The following is an 18,959-nucleotide window of genomic DNA, read 5'->3' as shown; positions in this document are numbered from 1 at the left end:
GCCACAGAAAATTCTGGCTTTGTGTGAACGCATTCTGAGTGGGGTCTATAGCATTCCATCCCACCCCATCCCATTGCATGTCATAAGCTACCTATTATAAGGCCATACTCCCATTTGTTTACAAGGACCTCAAAGAAAGGGATACTATTTAGGGAACTAGGCTTTGGCCTGGTGAGATAAGTCAACTCTGGAACTCTGGCTGCAAGGGCTAGTTTGCTCTTTGGGGACTGGGCTTTGTTGTTGTTGTTGGTGGTGGTGGTGGTTGGGGAGTCAGCGGGAATATGTGCATACAGTTTTTACAATTTCCTATTTAGATTGAAACAATGGTCTCTTTGGGCCACATCCTTAGCAAATGCCTCAGAGGATTTCTTTTTGTCTTGACCTTGATGAAATTTAGAGCATACAAGTTCACACATACATGGTCATGGACATACTCCCTCCTCCCCCATTACATCCCATAATGAGCTATTCCTCAGTGAGAATTCCTATAATTTTTGAGGTCTTACATTGGGATGGTGATGAGGGTGGGCAACGTCAGCCCCATTTGCACTTTACCTGAGTTGTTAACCTTCCCCCTTTCTTCTGTCCCTCCATGGTCCCCTTTCCCATAAGGAAAACAAAAAACAAAACATGTGAGCCATGCTGGCAGTATAGACTTGATCTCAACCTCCCTAGGTGCAGCTGCTGACTGGTACAAAAAAACTGGAAAATATTTTTTAAAAAGGAGAAGGTGGGGGGACCAGTTTCTGTTCCACAATCACTACTGTTTCAGTAAGAAGCAGCCTGGTTTATCTGTCACACCGACTTCCCTTTTGGTGAGTGTGTCCATTTTCTATAGGAGAGGACCTTGATTGTCGGGGGAGGGAAGGGAACCCGGGTGAGAGAAGGGAGATTGTAGGAAGCAAGGATGAGAAAAGAGAGGTGGAAAGGAGAGGAAAGGGGAGGGAGGAGAGAGGACAGGGGGTCAAGGGAGCATTGGAATTTGAGCTATATTTAGCTGAATGTGAGCATAGATTCCATTAGGCTCCTTGGCTATGGGGAAACAGACTGTGCCGACCTTCTTGTAACTTCCTATGAAGCGCCTGTGGTGGCTGAATTCTCTGACACTGGCAGAGTCTGGACAACCCTGCCAGCTCCTGGAAGGGCCACCCAACAACTGTCACAGGCGAAGCATCACAAGCATGAGCTGTCGATAGTGACCTGCATTTGCAGAAAATCCGAGGGCTTCCTAATTAACGGAGGAGCTCTAAATGAGACTAAAGCAGCTCGACAAGCCCCCTCACACTCGGTAAGTGTCGCGATGCAGATAATCATTACATCTAACAAGCTTCTGATTTTCAACAGAAGCGATGGGGACCAACTCGCTTACAATGTGGTTCAGTTGCAAGGGTGGGGGGGGAAGCAACCAAGAAAGAAAAAGGAAGAAGGAAGGGAAGAAAGAAAGAACTAGAAAAAAAAATAGGAAAGAAGAATGAAAAGAAATCTGCACTCTAGTGCTTGGGGTGAAGGCTCAAAGCCCCTGACTGAATTCTGTCTTTGTTGCTAGCCAAAGCATTCTGATACATCTTCTGTTTTAGATTTTCCTTACTGTAATCTATGTCTGTTAATATACCAATTCATTCGTTTGACGTTTCTTGGAGACGAGCATCCTCTGTGTTATTTCTGACCACTGCAGCATTCCACAGGGTCTGAATTGTTGAACGTGGTGTGCCAACTTAAATATTACAATCAAAACATGAGATGGAGACAACAATTGATTCAGGTTCTACCTTGGATGGAGAAATAAACCTGGGTTGGAGGGAACTGCAGCTGTAGCAGGGGACTTGCCTGAGATCATTTGGGGCTTGCCTGGACTTAGGCCTCCTGGCCCTGGCTCTCTGCATAGGGCAGCTGCATTTGAGTCCTGATTTAAGGTATTGATTTAAACTAGCTCTCAGAGGCCTGAGTGAAGCTGATCATTTATGTGTCTTCTTTTCTGGGTGTTTCCCCTGTCAAGACCTTTTCTCTCGCATGTTTGTTAGAGGGTAAAAGGCTGTGAACCCTGTTGACCAGTATCGTTCAGGAAGCGCAGGGTTAAGGAGCAGTGTGTCTCTCCTGTCTGCATTGATTCTCCCCAAACTACCCACAGTATCCTTGCAATTATTCATGGGAAATAAAATAATATAAATCACGCTACTTGATTCTTCTCAAACATCTCACAAAGTAATCACAGGCTGAAATACGGGTTTTCTTGCAGTGTCTTTATCAGTAAATCAGATTTTGAACATTTTATCAGCAAAAGTTAGATTTAAGCATCATTCCTGTAAGGTTTGAAAGAAAGATTTGTTTCAGTGGGGACTCTGCCAATCAATGATCTTCCAGCTTGACTCTGCTATCAATTATTGCGGCAATTATTTGTCTAGTTGGATATTTAAAATGTCATCAGAAAGAGATGATTACATATTCCAGAAAGCAAGGCACTGTATAATCAGATGAACTGAATCCAGTTAAATGTAGTGTGGGACCAACCTGTCCTTCAAAGTAGAATTCTTGAGCTACCACAGAAGCAGCAGCCTTCTGCCCTGCTTTCAGGCAGCTGATCTTAACCTTGGGATGCAGTGTGCTGTTGGGGTCAGGTGATACTCAATTATGGGGAACTTTCCAAGTCTGAAAATGGAATTGCTCCTTCAGAGACACAAGAAGTACATTTTGGTTATCTTGTTCAATTCATCTGCAAATCTATAAATAAGCAGTCCCTCTATTCTTCTTGCTTCCTGTGGATTTAAATGCCAAATCCTGATTTGTGGCAAACTTGTCACATGCCCCTTTCCCACTCTCGATGCCGGGTGCCCAGGAACTAAGCAGTGGCGTGGAAATTACAACTGTTTAGAAGCCAAGAAAAAGCTCCATTTCTCACTTTTCTCCAGTTCCGGATATTCTCGGCCCTGCTCCATCTCTCAGTCTCCCCCCCACACACCTCCTCCACTGCACACCCTCCTTCTGTCCGCTCCATGAACAGGAAACTGAAATACAGCTCCAATTTTTTTTTTTTTAAATGGAGGAAGAGAAACCACAACCTGAACAAACAACCCCAAAAAACTCCAACCAAATAAAACCCCCTAGAGTGGCCCCACATGTACTGAGCATGTAGAAATCCCCCTTTAACACGTCTGCCTCTTTCTAAGTCACAAGTGCCCTGATGAGCAAGTGACAACCATGTGCTCAGCTGGGACACCAAAGTCCATCCCTATCCTTTTGGTACCAGGTTATAACTGACCAGAGGTTCCATGGAAGGTCTGTGTATCTGGGCGGGGTTCCTGAGTTTGAGGAACTGTAGGGCTATCTGTCTATTGAGGCTTTCCTCAGTTCACTTCTCAGCATGCTGAGCTCTTATCTTTCCAGGGCATCCTGGTGGTCCAGATCCCCGCCCCCCAATAGCATAAAACACACTCGGTGGTGGTGGGGTCTGTTAGAGAATTAATCTCATCTGGGGTTGGGCGGGGGATAGAAGCCTTTGGAAACACTGGAGTCCCAGGTTATATGGGCCAGAGAGTGTAGAGAAGAAAAGACGGTGGGGTGGAGTACTCATGGAGAAGAGGTGCTGTTTCTGCTGTAGTTATCTTTGTGGGGGGCAGGGGGCTGCTGTGGAGAGCTCTGTCGTCCCTGTCACCCCCCCCCCCCCGCCCCCGCTTGTGGCCTGGGTGGCCTCAAGTCCACAGCCATGATTTCTTATTCCAGGCCCCTTGCCAGTTGTTGCCTGGGAAGCTCTGACCTCTGGGAGCACACAAGTGCTTTGCATTCTTTCTTTTATGGTCACTTCTGGGCTTCACCAGAATCTGGTGCAACTTGGGTGACAAGGTGTGGGCTGTTGCAGGTGCCCTGCCTGCATCTGAGGCAGAGAGGCAGTTAGTTAAGCACAGCCTGGAAACCTTTAATGTGACTTCTACAGCTAGCTTCCTGGCCTTATTTTAAGCCCCTTTAATAGAGCAAAACTATTTAGTTTTTGAATGGATGGTCTTCACACTGTTCTTTCTTTAGGGACAGAAAGATAGGGGTAGAGGTAGGGAGTGAGAATAGAGGAAAGCGTAGAGGAATGCTTAGAAAAATTTGATAAGGGGGAAAGGAAAGGGACCCAGACTAGTAATTTGGGACAAATTCATCAGAAAACTTAAGGAAATTTGACATCCATTGTGGCTCTTCTAACTGTGTAATTACATGACATTTGGAAAGTGAATTATTAACCTGATTGTCCATAACAACCATTGAGTAAATAAACAATTAGAGATTGCCAAAATAGTACAGTGAACCAGTGGGCCAGAAGCCACTTTTAAGGGGCTATAATCATCTCCTGGTTCAAGGCTGACCCGAAGGCTTCTTGGTTAGTGAATCATTTACTAGGGAGATATCCACGAATTAAGGAAGGAAAGGAAGGTTTCCCCTTGGTCACCGCTGGGACCACGTTTGGGTCCTTCCAGCAGGTCATTTAGAATAGCTCTCCAACAGGAAGAAAAGTTCACTGCATAGCACTGCATACCTGGCCAGGACAGGTAGATGATGTAGTCTTGGTTCTCAGAAGGCTTGAACTTCAGTTGGGGAACCAATGATAGTTTCCTGCTGGTGAGTTGGAGTCCTGGATTCGAGAGAAATGTAGTGGAGAGCCAGGGTCAGAAGACAGGCAAACCCAGTGCAGCCCCTTATGTTTTCTAACCCGTTGGCTTTGTGTCTGCAGCCCCCTGACCTTTGCTCCCCTCCACAGCCCCACCCTTGGTGCAGAGGGAGCAATAATCCTAGTGGGGCCTCTTCCCGGGGAAGTCCACAGCCTGCTCCAAGCTGAAGGAGCCGCCAGAGTCAGCCAAGAGCCGCAGGCCATCAGTGCAAAGTACGATTTAACAAAAGCAGCTTTTGAGTGAGAAAGCTGAGTGGAGTTGTCTCAACCTGTCAACTTCAGATTTCTTTCCTCCTCTCCATAAATCAAAAAACGGTTGGTGGAAGGGAGGGACAGAAGCGTTTCATTTTCAGATTTTGTAAGAAAATAAAATCAAATCAAAAGAGCCTGTCCCACGCTGATACCTTACATGCCAGGTTTGAGCCTGAGGCAAATTTTTGTGGCCATGTAATAAGCCTTTTTAAAATGGTGACAGACCCTTGACTCTTTGCCTTGAATTACATTGATAAAAGACATTTTATTGCGTTAGAGCTGGGGCAGGAGTACAGGATGGTTCTTGCCTGGTCGGCCTCTTTGAAACCACGTCAGCCCTGCTGTCCATACTCCCCACCGCCTGACAGGGTTTGAGCACCATGGCAGCGGAGATCTATGGGCCGGTGACAGAGGGGGCTTTTTACCTGGCAGTTGAAGATTGAGGTGTGGAAGCAAAAAGATTTCAGCCTGAGGGGCTTGTTACAGGAGAGTTGAGTCTTCCACATTCCTAGTAGACCTGAGAGATCGTGACATTGGTGGCCTCAGGTCAGCCTCATGGTTGGGACCGTGGGGAACTGGAGCATTGCAGGGAATGCTGGACCTCCGGAACCTGTTTCCCAAGCAGCCTCAGAGAGATTGAGAATAAAAAATGATCCTGTGGGGTACCTTTAGCCCCCGCCTTGATATCTGTGGATGATGGCCCCTTCCCCCAGAGAGGCTAGGTATCCGTGAGTCCCCAGTTGGCTCAAAGGACAGAAAGGTGTTGACAATGGTGTGTCCTTGGTTTGAGGAGCTTGGAGGTATCTGGGAACCTGGGCTGTTACTCCCGCTGCATCAGCAGAATTAATAAACCCCCAGAGCAGCCAGCAGCACCCCACCCCATGGATTGGGGACTCTTGAGTGATTGCAGATTCTACCTGCAGGCATCTCCTTTCTGTTCAGGGGACTCTTTCTGGATTGGTTGGGGGTATAAATGAAGGATTAGGAACTGGATAAAAAAGCCAGGAAAATAACCATGAAGCCAAGAAAACAAGCCTGTCTATTGTTCTGTGGGATGCTGTCAGAGAGATTAGGGCTGCTCTGTGCCTGGGAGGCGGGAAGGTGCTGAGGGACTGAGGAGACCGGTAGCAGTTGCTGCCTGCCCCGGGCAAAGGCCTGTTTCTGAAAGAAGGACTCGCTGTCATGGGACAAGGCCTGTCCTCCCAGCACCGGAACCCTCCTTGATTCAGCCTCACCTCAGGCGAGAGGGCAGCCTAGTTTTGTTCCTGAAGAAATGTCAGAGCCTGACCTGCTAGACCATTTTTTTTTTTTTTAGCTTTGAAACCTTAAATTAGTTCTCATAATTTCCAAGCTGTTCTGTGTTAGCCATAGGACATAATAGGTTTTAATTCTGGAGAATGGTCAGTTCGGTTTCTCTTAGCCAAGAATGTCACAGAGTCATAGCTCCATACTGGGGGTCTTCCCCACCTTCCTTGAAGTATGCAGACCACTTTATAGTCCCTGAAATGCAAACAGTTGCCCTTAAGTGGCTGTGATGACACATTCTCCAGTGGCCCACTTTGGGAGCTCCTGAGGTGAGTGGTGAGGAGTAGTGGTCCCCACGTAGGGGGCAAGGTTCTAAGGCCCAATCGTGCCCTCACTGCTTACAGCAGGATACTTCTAAGAGTTTCCATTTCCTTCTTGGGGAAGGTCAGCACATTCTTCCCTAAGAAGGCCGGGAGGCAGGAGTCTCTGGCTCTGTTAGTAGTGGAAGAGTCCTGCCAGGGTCTTCCTGGGCAGGACTGCTCATTCTTCTGGCCCCCTTCTTCATTGAAGAGTTGCACAGATCAGTCAAGGAAGATATGACAGAAAGCTCCCCAGCTAGCTGGGCTGCCATCTTGCTTGGGCCTTCTTACATCAACTGTGTGTATCTGCCCTTTTCTGTTTCTCTCTTCCTCCATTGGGCCAAGAACAAAACCTCAGTGGTCTTTGTGTAAGCATCATGTTTGGTTTTCTGTATCTTATTCTCATATTTTTAGTTGACTGATCAAAGTCGTGATATACAGCCGGTGTGGTGGCGCTCCTCTGAAATCCCAGTGGCTTGGGAGGCTAAGACAAGAGAATTGAGAGTTCAAAGCCAGACTCAGCAACTGCAAGGCGCTAAGCAACTCAGTAAGACTCTGTCTCTAAATAAAATACAGAAAAGGGCTGGGGATGTGGCTCAGTGGTTGAGTGCCCCTGAGTTCAATTCCTGGTACCAAATAAATAATTTTTTTTTTTTTAAAGTGGTGATATAGAGGGCTGGGGTTGTGACTCAGTGCTAGAGTGCTTGCTGAGCATGTGTGAGGCACTGGGTTCTATCCCAACACCACATTAAAAATAAGTAAATAAATAAACTAAATAAAGGTATTTGTGTCCATCTACAACTAAAAGAAAATTTAAAAAATGGTGATATAGAGGCATAAATGACCTTTTTTCTGAGTTGACACAGATAACAAAAAAAGGCGAGGGGTGACTCTTCAGAGTAATTTGGGAGTTGTGTGTTCTGTTGGCTTTGATAGACAAGGCCTTTGCCCTGGCAGCTGTTATCAGAAATAAAAGTTTGCTAAGCAAATGGTCATTCTCATTGGCTCCATCTTCTACCCTCAGGCATCTAATGCTTAAGTGGGTGGGGCTAGGGGCTGTCGTCACTCCTGTGTGGTTTTCAAGGTTTTCCAGGTGTCTGAGATTGTGATTTTTCCATTTTCTTCTTCATTTCGGGGCCAGGGTGTCTGTGAACACATCTGTGTGACGCTGGACAGTCTGGGAAAAAGCAAAGTGTCGCGAGCAGCTTCTCACCTCAGAGGCATTGATTGCAAGCGCGCCCCACTTTCAGAAGGCCCAATACACACCAAAACCTCATCAATGGAAACTGATAAATTAGAGGGTGATTTTTCACATTACAGAAAGATTGTTAACTTTTCAAAAGGTTTCACCACAGGGTTCCTTTAATAGTTAGCTCCCCCACTGAATTTAAAGTGTTTGTTTACAGATCATTAACTACTTGACAGAGAGGATGTTGGGGGGGGGGGGTGTGGAGAACGCACTTAAAAGGTAAAATGTTAGAAGCCCTGCCAATTTTCGATGAGCTTGGGAGGGTGACGAAACCTCTCTGAAGTTCTGTCGGTTAGCAAATGTGATTCAGTTTACAGAAATTCATTTTATGCAGGACTTTTCAGGAACCCTCTACGCTAGTCCAGGGCTGGGACCACAGGGTGCTGGGGCTTTGCTGCCCTGGTTGGAGATGGCTGTGAAGAGGACTTATATTTCTTAGAGTCCTGGGTATGCTCTCATGAACAGTAGGTACTGGGCTCTGGCGTAGGTACCGGGCTCTGGCGCAAGGCCGAGTTTTGCCACTGGCCTTCTGGCACTGGCTGCAGAGACCTTTTCCCTTGACATTTAGCCTGGGTGTGTGGGAAGTTTCTTCCTGGTTCTCTGACCTTCATTCTAATTGGTTCAGCACTTTACCTAGGCTTCCTCCTTGAAGCTAAGTCAGGTGAATTTTGCAAGCCTGGGCCCCTGCAGATTGAAATTCACCATCAGGCTCACATCCCAATCTAGGAATTAGCTCAGGGTCTAGGCTCAGGCCCAGCCCTGCTCTCTTATAGGTCCTTTCTAATCCCCACAAGGTCCCCAGGGAATAGGCCCATCCTTGGTGAGGTTCATGGCCCTTTGAGGCTCAGAGAGGCCTGGGAAGTGAGGCAGGCATCACCATCGGATCCAGCTTTGATGACCCTTCCCCACAAAGAAGAAAAGAAAAGAAAAAGAGAAGACTTAGGCCATAATGTGGATAGAATTTACTCAAATTGAGAAGTGGCCAGGGGGTGGCAGTTAGAATGGAAACACCAAGATTTTTGGCTTTGTTTCAGCAATAAAAGAATCTGGGGAGGGGCAATAGTGAGACTCAAGGCATTTGGGCAAAGGCATCTTTAAAACTAGTCCCCAAGTTTCTCCAAACAGCCTGAAAAATACCTCTAATAGAGGAAAGTGCTTGTGTGTGCACACAGAATCCTCAGATAAGGGCTCAGAGCTGGGGTAAGTGTCCCCCACATCCTCCCGGTGGCTTTGAAGAGCAGAATGAGGAGAAATTTGGAGGGAAGGTCAAGTTGATGATGGAAGAGACAAAGCTGTGTAGGAAAATCTCAACATTTCTTGCAGTCATTTGTTGAAAATGTTTCAGCAAGTATGAGCCCATCTTAAACTGGCAATGACACATCTGAAATAGATTATTTAAGCCAGGGAGGCAGTATTGAAAAGAAGAACATGGCTATCAACACTTGTTTGTCTGACTCAGAGGAATAAAACAGTGGATTCTGCAGACCACCCACAATCCATCAGGGAAGGCAAATTCGAGGTGGGGGGTGAAATGAAACAGGACAGATGCACTTTCCTAGAGTTTCCCAATAATCCACAAGCATGTGTCCCTTATTTTAAGAAAATGTGGTGTTTGAAAATATGATCTTGCAAAAGCTAAAGACTCCACAAAAGTCCTCAGAGGATTTATTTAGATAATTTAGCCTCTTCTGTCAACTGGATGAATGAGTGTGCAATTTTTTGATTTGAATGTAACTGCCTGTTGAGCCCCTATACATCTTGGGTTTTGCTTCTCTCTGGGCACTGATGCCTACTTTTTCTTTTTGTCCAGAAAGTTATTCTTTTGGCTCTCTAGGTCTAGTTCTTAAGTTATTCTCTCCTAAAGCCTATACCCTCCCTTCCAAAGGGAAGTACATGTGGTCAGTCCTCTGTATCCAGTGGGTTCTGCATTCAAGGACTCAGTCAACCTCAGATTGCAAATATTTGAAAAAAATAAAATGGCATCTATACTGAACATGTACAGATATTTTCTTGACATTATTCCCTGGACTATACATCTATTTACTTAGCATTTGCATTGTTTTGGATAATATAAGTCATGCAGAGATTACTTAAGTGAAGTGGAGGACTGCATGGCATATGTAATGTGTCATTTCAAGTGAGGGACTTGAGAATATGCATATTGGGATATGCTAGAACCCATCCCCTATGGACACTGGGGACCCTCTGTAATTTCTCTTTGAATTTCCATAGCAGTTTTCCTGTGCCTTTCTTATGACACACTTTCTACACTGCAGTAGGGCAATTTCTGTGCAGGCCTTATCTTCTCTGCTAGATGTAGGTTCCTGTGGGGAAGTCTGCTTCTGAGTTTTCTTTGTGCTACCCACAGAGGCTGGCCCATTGCTTTGGGCATTGTAGGCACTCCGTAAATATTTGTTGAATAAATGCATGAAAGAATGAATGAATGGGATTTATCCTGGGAACACACATTTTGCATAGTAAGGTACATGGTTAAACAAACAAAAAAAAAATTGTCCTAAGACAATTTGTCTTTTTATGCAGCTGCCCTTCCAGTCTCCTAGATAAGTCCCTCCTTTCTAAGGCAAAAGCTTAAAGCGTAATAAAAATTTATCTAATTCATGATCAAGTGAAAATACTTTGGGCCCAGAGCCAAAGAATATTATTGGAGTGAACTTTTTTCAACACCCTAAATTTAACCAGCTGGAATTCTTTTTTAAGTACCATCCTATTCAACCTTTTGAAATGAAGGATTTGCCTTTTAGTGGGAAATCTGCATTTCAACACAAAGATGGAACACAATGTCTTCGGTTTAGTTATTCTTCAGAAAAGCAAGCTCTTTTTTTTTTTCTTTTTTGGAATTATATGCTTTGCTTATGTTAAAGACACAGATTGCAGAAAATTTTGTTTAGGCCTGACAGATTGGTGCCTTGTATCTCTCTCTCCCTCTTTTTTCATTATTATAGATAAAGGGGGCATGAAAGATGCCATTTTTTTCTTCCCCCCAATTGAGAGAGGACTCAGGATGAGCACTCTTAAAGGTGAAATTAGTAATCTGTTTTTTGAATAATCAAGACTCTGAGAGGATATAATCAGGAAAAAAAAAAGAACTTAAATGAGTGATGGATGTATTTGAAGTTGCTGGTAAACTATCAAGTCATATAAAGACCATGAACAAGTTTTAGCAAAGAAATTCTGTGGTATGGCATCTAAAATCTTTGCTTGCTTTCTCCTTTGTAGAATATACTTTTTAAAAAGCATTTTGATGTGGGGAAACAGTAGCCAGTAGAGAGAGAGAGAGAGAGATGCTATGAAGGAAAAAAAATGATCATGTAAATGCTCATTTCTAGAACAAAAGGGACTGTGATTTTGACACTATCAGAAGGTTAATTAGGAATTCTGTTAGCAGTGATAAAGCTGGCACATTTTCCGTCCAGATTGACACAACTCCAGACACAGGCATGGCCAGTGTTTACTCTAGAATACTCTTGGTCAGAGGACCTCAGAGAAGAGCTGGTAATCAAGGTAGTCTGCAGGGTCAAGAGGTAGAAGCAGCTGACCAGAAAGGACATTTCGGGGGATTTACTCTCCTGTTAGATAAAGCAACTTCTAGCCCAGACAAGCTACACTTGTCTGTTGTTTTTGTGGCTGGAATCCAGCAATTGGTTTGAGAACTGGAACTGATTTTTTCAGAGAACTTTACAAGCATGTAGTGTGCACTTAAAGTGTGGCCTAGAAGGTGGCTATTGGGAGGATGGGGGGACTTGAGAATCCTGGAGCTGAAAGGGACGTACAAGTCCTTTATTTTGGCTTGTCCCCAATATAGAGATCCTTTCTGGTCTTGATGGGTTGTCTTTCATTCTCCTCTCAAGGACCTAAGGTGAAAGAGAGTTTGCAAGATATATATTTTTTCCACTCGAGGACACATATATCTAAAAACGCATGTTTAAGAAAATAAATATATACACACACATTTCAATGAAGAGCATATGTCTGGGTATTCTTGTGGAGAGGCTTGGGATTGAATGATATTCCTCTCCCTTGTTGTAGTGCTGGGGATTAAACCAGGGCCTCACACATGCTAGGGAAGCATTCTACCTCTGAACCACATCCCTAGTCCCTAGATCTGGCCTTTCATACCTGATAGAAGTTGGGCTCCTGAAGCAGTCATTAAGTGCGCTGGAAATGATGCTTTGATCTTAGCTGCTTTGCATACTTGGAGATCAGAATACTACTTGTCGATTATTAGTCATTAAAGTGGTTATATTACACACCCAATGATTAGTTGCAGAAACAAACAGCAAGTTATAGTCGAGGAATCTCTAAGATATTCTGGTGGAACCCCAAAACTTGATTTAATGACCTTAAATTCCTGGGATATCCCACTATGTCAAAAGTTGGTACCCAAATTAGGTTAGAAATGTAAAGTGACCAATGTGTAACGTGAAATCAAAACCATACCTGATTTGTTGCAGATTTTTAATGAAATACAAATAAGCTTCATTACATTTTATTCAGCCAGGAGGGAACTTTGCAATTTAATAATGCAAAAGGCATTTCTGAGACCCAAGTGGAATGGGTCTAGAGAGACCTTTATGAAACAGAACAGGCTGACACACCTTCTATCAGGGGAACCCAAAGCTCAGGAGGAGACTGATTCCAAAGAAGGTAGCTTGTCTAGAGTCTGGAAAGATGACAGGACTCCTGTTCTTGCTCTGTCCATGCAGCATGTTCAAATATTTCAGCTTTGATTTTTTTAAAACAATGCTGGGGATCAAACCCAGGGCCTCACACATGCTAGGCAAGTGTTCTCCCACTGAGCCATAGCCCCAGCCCAAACATTTCAATTTTTATGCAGTAGTGAGGATGCCATCTACCTTACATTGGGTATTTTCTTATGCTAAGAGGATGCACTACTTAACGAAGAGACTGGATCTATTCCTGGTTCTCGACAACGACCCAGGGATAGAGAGTGGAACCTCTTAATTCCACATGGAGAGACCCTTAGGGATACCCTGATTTTTATTCTTCCTGTCCTAAAGGAGGTGGGTCCTGGTGGAAGGGGGAGGACAACCTCATGGCCCATGAATCTCTGCCCAGGGAACATCAAAGCTCCCAGATCCTTACCTCTCCTTATCTAAGATGTGACTTATTAACCTTGACGGCTCTCATCAGAGTCACCTGGAGGGCTTGTTTAACACAGATTGCTGCTTCCTCACCCTCCTGCAGTTTGTGATCCAGTAAGTCACAGGTGAGGCCTAAGAATTCGTGTTTCCAACATGCTTCTGGGTGGTGCTGATGCTGGGTCTACTCTGTGCATTGAGAATCGCTTCCCTGAGTGTGCCAACAAAGAAATAGAGGGCAGAGCTAGACCACGCCCCTTCTCAGCTGGCAGTGGAGCCCATCTCTGTCTGGGGAGAATGGAAGGGAGGGTGGGAAGAGAAGCAGCCTTCCATCAGCACAGCTCTTTCTCCCTCTCAACGAGGGAAGGCAGAGCTGCTTGTTGGGTTTGATGCTCAGAAGCATTAATTGTGATACTTTACTTTGCCTAAGCTGTGATGAAATAATTGAAGGCATCATAGGCAAGAAGTTAAACCCTAGGGAAGCTATTAACAATTGAGCATTTCCAGTTCTTGTGGGAATGTCAATTCTCCTTACCAAAGAGAATATTATGGACGTGTTTAGTGGAAGAAGCAGCAAAATCAGCTGGGTTCCCAGTTGGCTCTGCTTTGACCCTCTTCCTGGAGGAAGAGAAATGCAAGGCCAAGTCTCTGGCACAAAGACAGCATGCCGCATTCTAAAGTGAATAGTGTGTTAGGCTGGTAGCAATGCTTTGTATCTCTTCAGCTGGCTAGTTCTCAGGGGAACAGAGGTAGAGGGTGAACAGAGGTAGAGGCTCAGAGCAGACAGTATTTGCCAGTTGTAAAACCAAGTCAGCTCATTGGGACCTTTTGAAAGCCCCTCTCCTCATACCTGTGGGCTGTTAAGTGCTGCCCCCATGAGTTTGTTAAGTGCTGCCCAGTGCGGGAGAGCCCTCTTTGTGGGTGTTTCTAGGCATTGAAGACCATGCAATGGGCAAGTAAGTTACTTAATTTCTCAAGGCCTCAGTTCCCCCATCTATAAAATGGAAACACAGACTTTGCAATTGCTAATATTTTTTTTTTTTACTATTCAAAAACTAAAACCCCTATGGGCCAGGGTTGTGCTTTAGTGGTAGAGTGCTTGCCTAATATGCATGAGGCACTGGGTTCGATCCCTGGCACCACATTAAAATAAATAGACAAATAAAATAAAGGTATTTTTTTTTAATCTAAAACCCCAAACAAACCATGATGCCAGATAATCTAGTTCATGAGATGTCCCTTCAACCCCTTGATCTGAGCTGCTGCTCTGGGCTCAGCTTATTTAGTGGGAATGGGTTAGGAGACAAGCCAACCAGAGACGTGCTAGTGGCTAGCCGGGAATGGGCTAACAATTCTCCCATTTTTTTTTTTTCTGGAATAAGTGGCAGGGAATTTGAAATTAGACTCTCTCCCCATTCGAGGGTCCAAAGATCTTGTGGCTTTTGTCTTGGGGTTACAGATATCTAGGTAGTGTGGGTTTCCTAGGAAAAGGATTCTAGTCTCTGCAACAAACTTGCTGAGGCAAGAACAGGTGCAAAAAAAGAAAAAAAATGGAATCTCAAGTTTTTCTTGCAAATTGATAGGACTAAATTTTATCGTGAACTCTTGATTCATTTAACATAAGGAAGCAAGTTTAGGCGTACGTTTTTCCTAAGTCCAGACTTCCCACTTTTGTTGGTTCATTTTGTGGTTTATATTTTGTGTTGGGTTAGAGAGGAGGATAAGTCTCCATAGATGGTCTCAGGCTAGATGGCGTCTCCTAGATGGCCTCCCTTTGGAACCCTGCTGACAATGGATTTATGCCATCTGTGTAAGAGCTTTCTCAAGCCACACATTAAGTTCCCCATGAAAGGAAACCTTGTCCCAATTGCCGTGGCTGCATTTGTCCATGTGGTCAACACAAAGAGAATAGAACATATTTCACTCTTGGGATCTGCTATCCCAGAGTATACCCCCAAACAATTTTAAGTGTTCTTATTATTAAGCTAATACAAAACATACTCTGTTTGCTCACATTCAAAGTTTGTTTTTCTTCTCTCCTGCCTTCCCTAGTCAACACAAACTCCAAACCTCTAGAGGAGCGTCTCTTACTCCATCTATCTTCCACTCTGTCTCAAGGTGGATATCTACATCATTAGTTAGCTGAAGGTAGATTTGGAAAACCTGGACACTTGCCACAGAAACCAGATAATTCCCAGGTTGCATAAACCAAATTTCCTTTCTTACAAACATCAGCATTAGGAATGCTTGGTTGACTGCTAGATTTATGTTTATTAGTGTGAAAAATTACCTTTTTTTTCCCCACCAGGTATGCAGTTGAATGGGGAAAGTGGGCCCTAGTTTCTGGATGTTGCTATTATTGGATGCTGGTTCTTTCCTTGTCATTTAATGATAAGATCCAACACCTTCAAGGTGGGGATCCAGCCAAAGTTATTTTAGTCCCAGAAGTCTAATCTTCATTCTCCACTGCTTTGCATGATGAGAAGTCATGCCAACAGGGTACCCCATTGATAGAATTTTAGAGTGTGGCCCAACCAAGTCCAGAAATGCCTGAGGCTTCCCCATCACTGAAGGTCCTATTGTAAATATAGCATGGGGAGGGGGATGTGGGATGGGGAAGGTGGAGTGAAAGTATCCCATAAAAGTGGTTCATGAACCCACTCATTTCCTATTAGCATCTTGGTTTTTGCTTGGGCTTATCTATAAAGTCAAGTCAATGTATGCATGTAAACCAGCCTTGCAGATAAATTCCCTTTTTCCAGCCATAAATATGTAACATTATGAATTTTCTCCTTGCTATTTATATAGCAATAATAAACAAATAACAACAAATAATCAAGCAACTGAACCTAAGAACCACCCCCATACCTAAAACAAACCCTTTCCCTTTTGTCCAAAAAGTACAAAATTAAAAAACAAAACAAAAACGGTGGGAAACAACTCACCACTTTCCTTTAGTTTCAGGCCTTGGGCCTATTAACTATCTGCAAGGCTGTTGTAATGATGTTAATCTATTTTAATGGAATTGAAATGTGATATCCTGTGGTTTACGATGCACATTGTTTATGGCTGCAGTGCTTGATTTTGGGTTTCTTTCACAGATAAACTTCTGCACTGGAGGGGCCTGTCCTCCCCTCGTTCTGCACATGGAGCTCTAATCCCCACGCCTGGGATGAGTGCAGAATATGCCCCGCAGGGTATTTGTAAGTTGAGCATTATTTCTTATATAAATGTCTATGTGTATAGAGATGAGAGTTTCTAGAAATTACACCTTTACTTTTTTAAGTACCAGAGTTACATCTAAAACAGATTGGCACCCACATACATATTATTCCATTACTCACTTGGCACCCATACCCCCACTCCTCTCGTCTCTGAGAGTCTTTTCCCTAGGGTTTTTCCTGGCTCCATGGCTGGTGGCTAGATACCTCATGAGTTCAGGGCCCATTTTATTGCTAAACATTCATTCCCATGGCCTCATGGAAGACTTTGAATTTATTCCATGGCATACCCTTTAGCAGAGGCCAGAATCACAAGGCATCAGTTTAGAGTTACTTCTGAGTTATTCTAACTCATGTTATTTATGCATTTACTTGTGTATTTGAACATGATATATATATAGTATTTTATATATGTGCACATATATGCATACACATAATTTCTGCTTATTTTTCTTCTAGTTTTAGAAGAAAATGCAAGCACTGTAGTTAAAATGTAGATTCCACTACCACCATCACCACTACCACCATTGCCCAATTTACTTGTTTAAGTTAACTTTTATAGTGGGGACCTTTGAAATTTAGTGTTCATTTATGAAAATGTTTTTTGAACGTTATTTTATAAGGTAATACAGTTTGCCTATCTTATGTAGAAACGTGGTGTGAATTATGCATGGTTAGAATGTTGGGGGGAGGGGTTTATTTCACCCCTCACCTCCCAAAAAAGCAGATTCAAGGAAATAAAGAAGTGTGACATCTAATTTTTATTTTGCAAGTACATGAAAAAAAATTAATAACCTGCTATGGGAAGGAAAAAAGGAAGGATCATAGAAAGGGAGTAACAGAGAGTAAGATATATTCGTAAAGGCTAGAAAGGAAACTGTTTTTCCTGCAGGAGGGAAATTAGACTTACCCATCTTGTGAATGGTGTCTGCAGGGCAGGGCATGCACCCTGAGACCAAATTCAAAGCCAGTTGTTTATTTTTGTTAACTCGAGGTAATCCCAGGCAACAAAGAGTTATTATAGGAATTTCAGAAGCCCTTGGGTCCTGAGGGTTGGGTGGTGCCTGGGTTAACAGCACCTCATCTGCCCTCCCTGCAAGCTGGGCCTTAGCCTGGGTTAGGTCACACACTGCAGAGAGTTTAAGGGGTTGGACTCCTGGTTTCGAGTCCCTACATGTTGGCTGGGTGGGAAGAACTCTACTCCTTTTACTGGGGGTGCCTGGGGCCTGCACTTGGCTGTGGGAACAGAGCCATCCTCCGAGGGAAGGGAAACGAGGGAGTGGGGAGATGGAGAGGAGGGTGGAGTTAAGAGGCCAAGGGCTGCTAGCTGGGGAAACAGTTTATTATTCTGTCTTCAGCTTGGTCTTCTGAGGATTGGGAGTGTGATCTGATGAGTGGGAAAGTGGGAGCCTGATATAGAACCCCTGCACTTTCCCCGCTACCCACAAAGGGAGAGTCCTTAGTTTGACAATGCCCAGGCTGGCAGGACCAGTTTAGGAGTGAGCAGACAAGGTATGTGGAAATGGGTTGTGGGGTTCCAGAGGGTTCTAGGGCAAAGCTGATACCCACCCCATTCTGCTTTGAGCAGCTGCCCTTGGCTTTTAGAGCCCACAGCTTTGTGGCCCCCACAGTTGTGAAAGTGGAAGAGTGACTTACAGTTGTCCCCGCCTGACCCTCTAACCAGAGCCTGGGGTAGGCCTGCCCTGGGACCTTCTTCTGCAAGTGTACTGGACATGTAATGCAGTTAGTCATTACCCTCAGTGATTAATCACACCCGGTAGGAATGAAAACTCACTTGCATGTTGGACCTGATGGTTTACAGAGGGTTTTTAGATGGTTCTGTCATTTGAACCTCACAACAGTTCTTTAAAGGCACTGTTTCTATGCTCATTTTACAGATAGGAGTCCTAAGGCTCAGAGAAATTGAATGACAGTCCCAGAGTCGCAAGCTAGTAAATAACAGAACCAGAGGTCCCACTTCGGACCTTCTCATTCTTCCAAATTTTGAGGCTTAAGTCACATGACTTTTTTTGTATTGGTGACCCACTAGAAATGGGGGTCATTCCTTCCCGTAAAATAAAATAAAACCAGGAGGTGGGCTAACAGCTGCCTTTAACCCTTTCAATGCCTTGAGTTCTTATGCTTGGGGGCCAGGTCTCACTTTATTGCTTCAAATCAAAACAATCCCAGTGAATGCCCAATGAGGCTCTCAAATCGAGAAGTTGATTTTCATCAGAGTAAATGAAGAATATTATTATATTTTACACGTCAATAAATCAATGTAGCCCTAATTTTGCCACGCAGGAAATCAATTCTGGTCTTTCTAAACCATCAAAGATGTTATGAACAAAGTAATTTCACAAATTATGGCAAGTAACACATTTATTGATGACTGCAGTTTAGGAATTTAGAATCTGTGAGCACTGTAATATAATATGGGGCACCGGCATGAGCTGAGTGAAATACAGATTATATGGTGAAATTGTAATGCATCATTTGCTATTAGTGGACTGGTAATAATTACCAGTTTCAAAGCAGCTCTTTCCGTGTAATCTTTAGTCTCAATCGTAACAGCCCTTCTCATTGACATTATGATTACACTAGCTGCCCTCATGATCTAGAATATCTAGTTGATGGGAATACTAAAATGCGATAGTGAAAACTCTATGTTGTATCCTCATTATGAGATAAAATGCCATTTTCTCTGACCTGATGTATGAAAGGGGGAGGGATAGCATCATAGTGTTAACATACTGTAACATAATCACATAACTGGCTCTGAAAAAAATTTTAAGAAGCACAGGACAGCAAAATAAAATGGACTTTTCTTGTTGAAGCCTCTTGGAGAGGATACAAATGAGCTTCTTG

General features: G+C 43.9%; 1 protein-coding gene across 11 annotated transcripts in view; it reads left to right on the top strand.

The window, feature by feature from the left end:
• Bcl11a (BCL11 transcription factor A) overlaps positions 1-18,959 on the top strand; it is a 97,149-nt gene that overhangs the window by 65,444 nt on the left and 12,746 nt on the right. For 6 of the 11 annotated variants that reach the window (XM_027934287.3, XM_071601594.1, XM_027934288.2 and 3 more), the window contains one exon: positions 15,972-16,073. The exons of 4 other annotated variants lie outside the window; for them this stretch is intronic. In XM_027934287.3, coding sequence (XP_027790088.1) covers positions 15,972-16,073 — 102 coding nt within the window. Of the gene's footprint in view, positions 1-856; positions 1,289-15,971; positions 16,074-18,959 lie in introns of those variants that run through there. One more of the 11 variants, XM_071601596.1, reaches the window with a different exon arrangement.

The sequence above is a fragment of the Marmota flaviventris genome, chromosome 14 (genome assembly GCF_047511675.1).
Source record: "Marmota flaviventris isolate mMarFla1 chromosome 14, mMarFla1.hap1, whole genome shotgun sequence".
Classification (NCBI taxonomy): domain Eukaryota; kingdom Metazoa; phylum Chordata; class Mammalia; order Rodentia; family Sciuridae; genus Marmota; species Marmota flaviventris.
The sequence above is the reverse complement of the archived record's forward strand: the minus strand, read 5'-3'. Positions and strand labels throughout refer to the sequence as shown.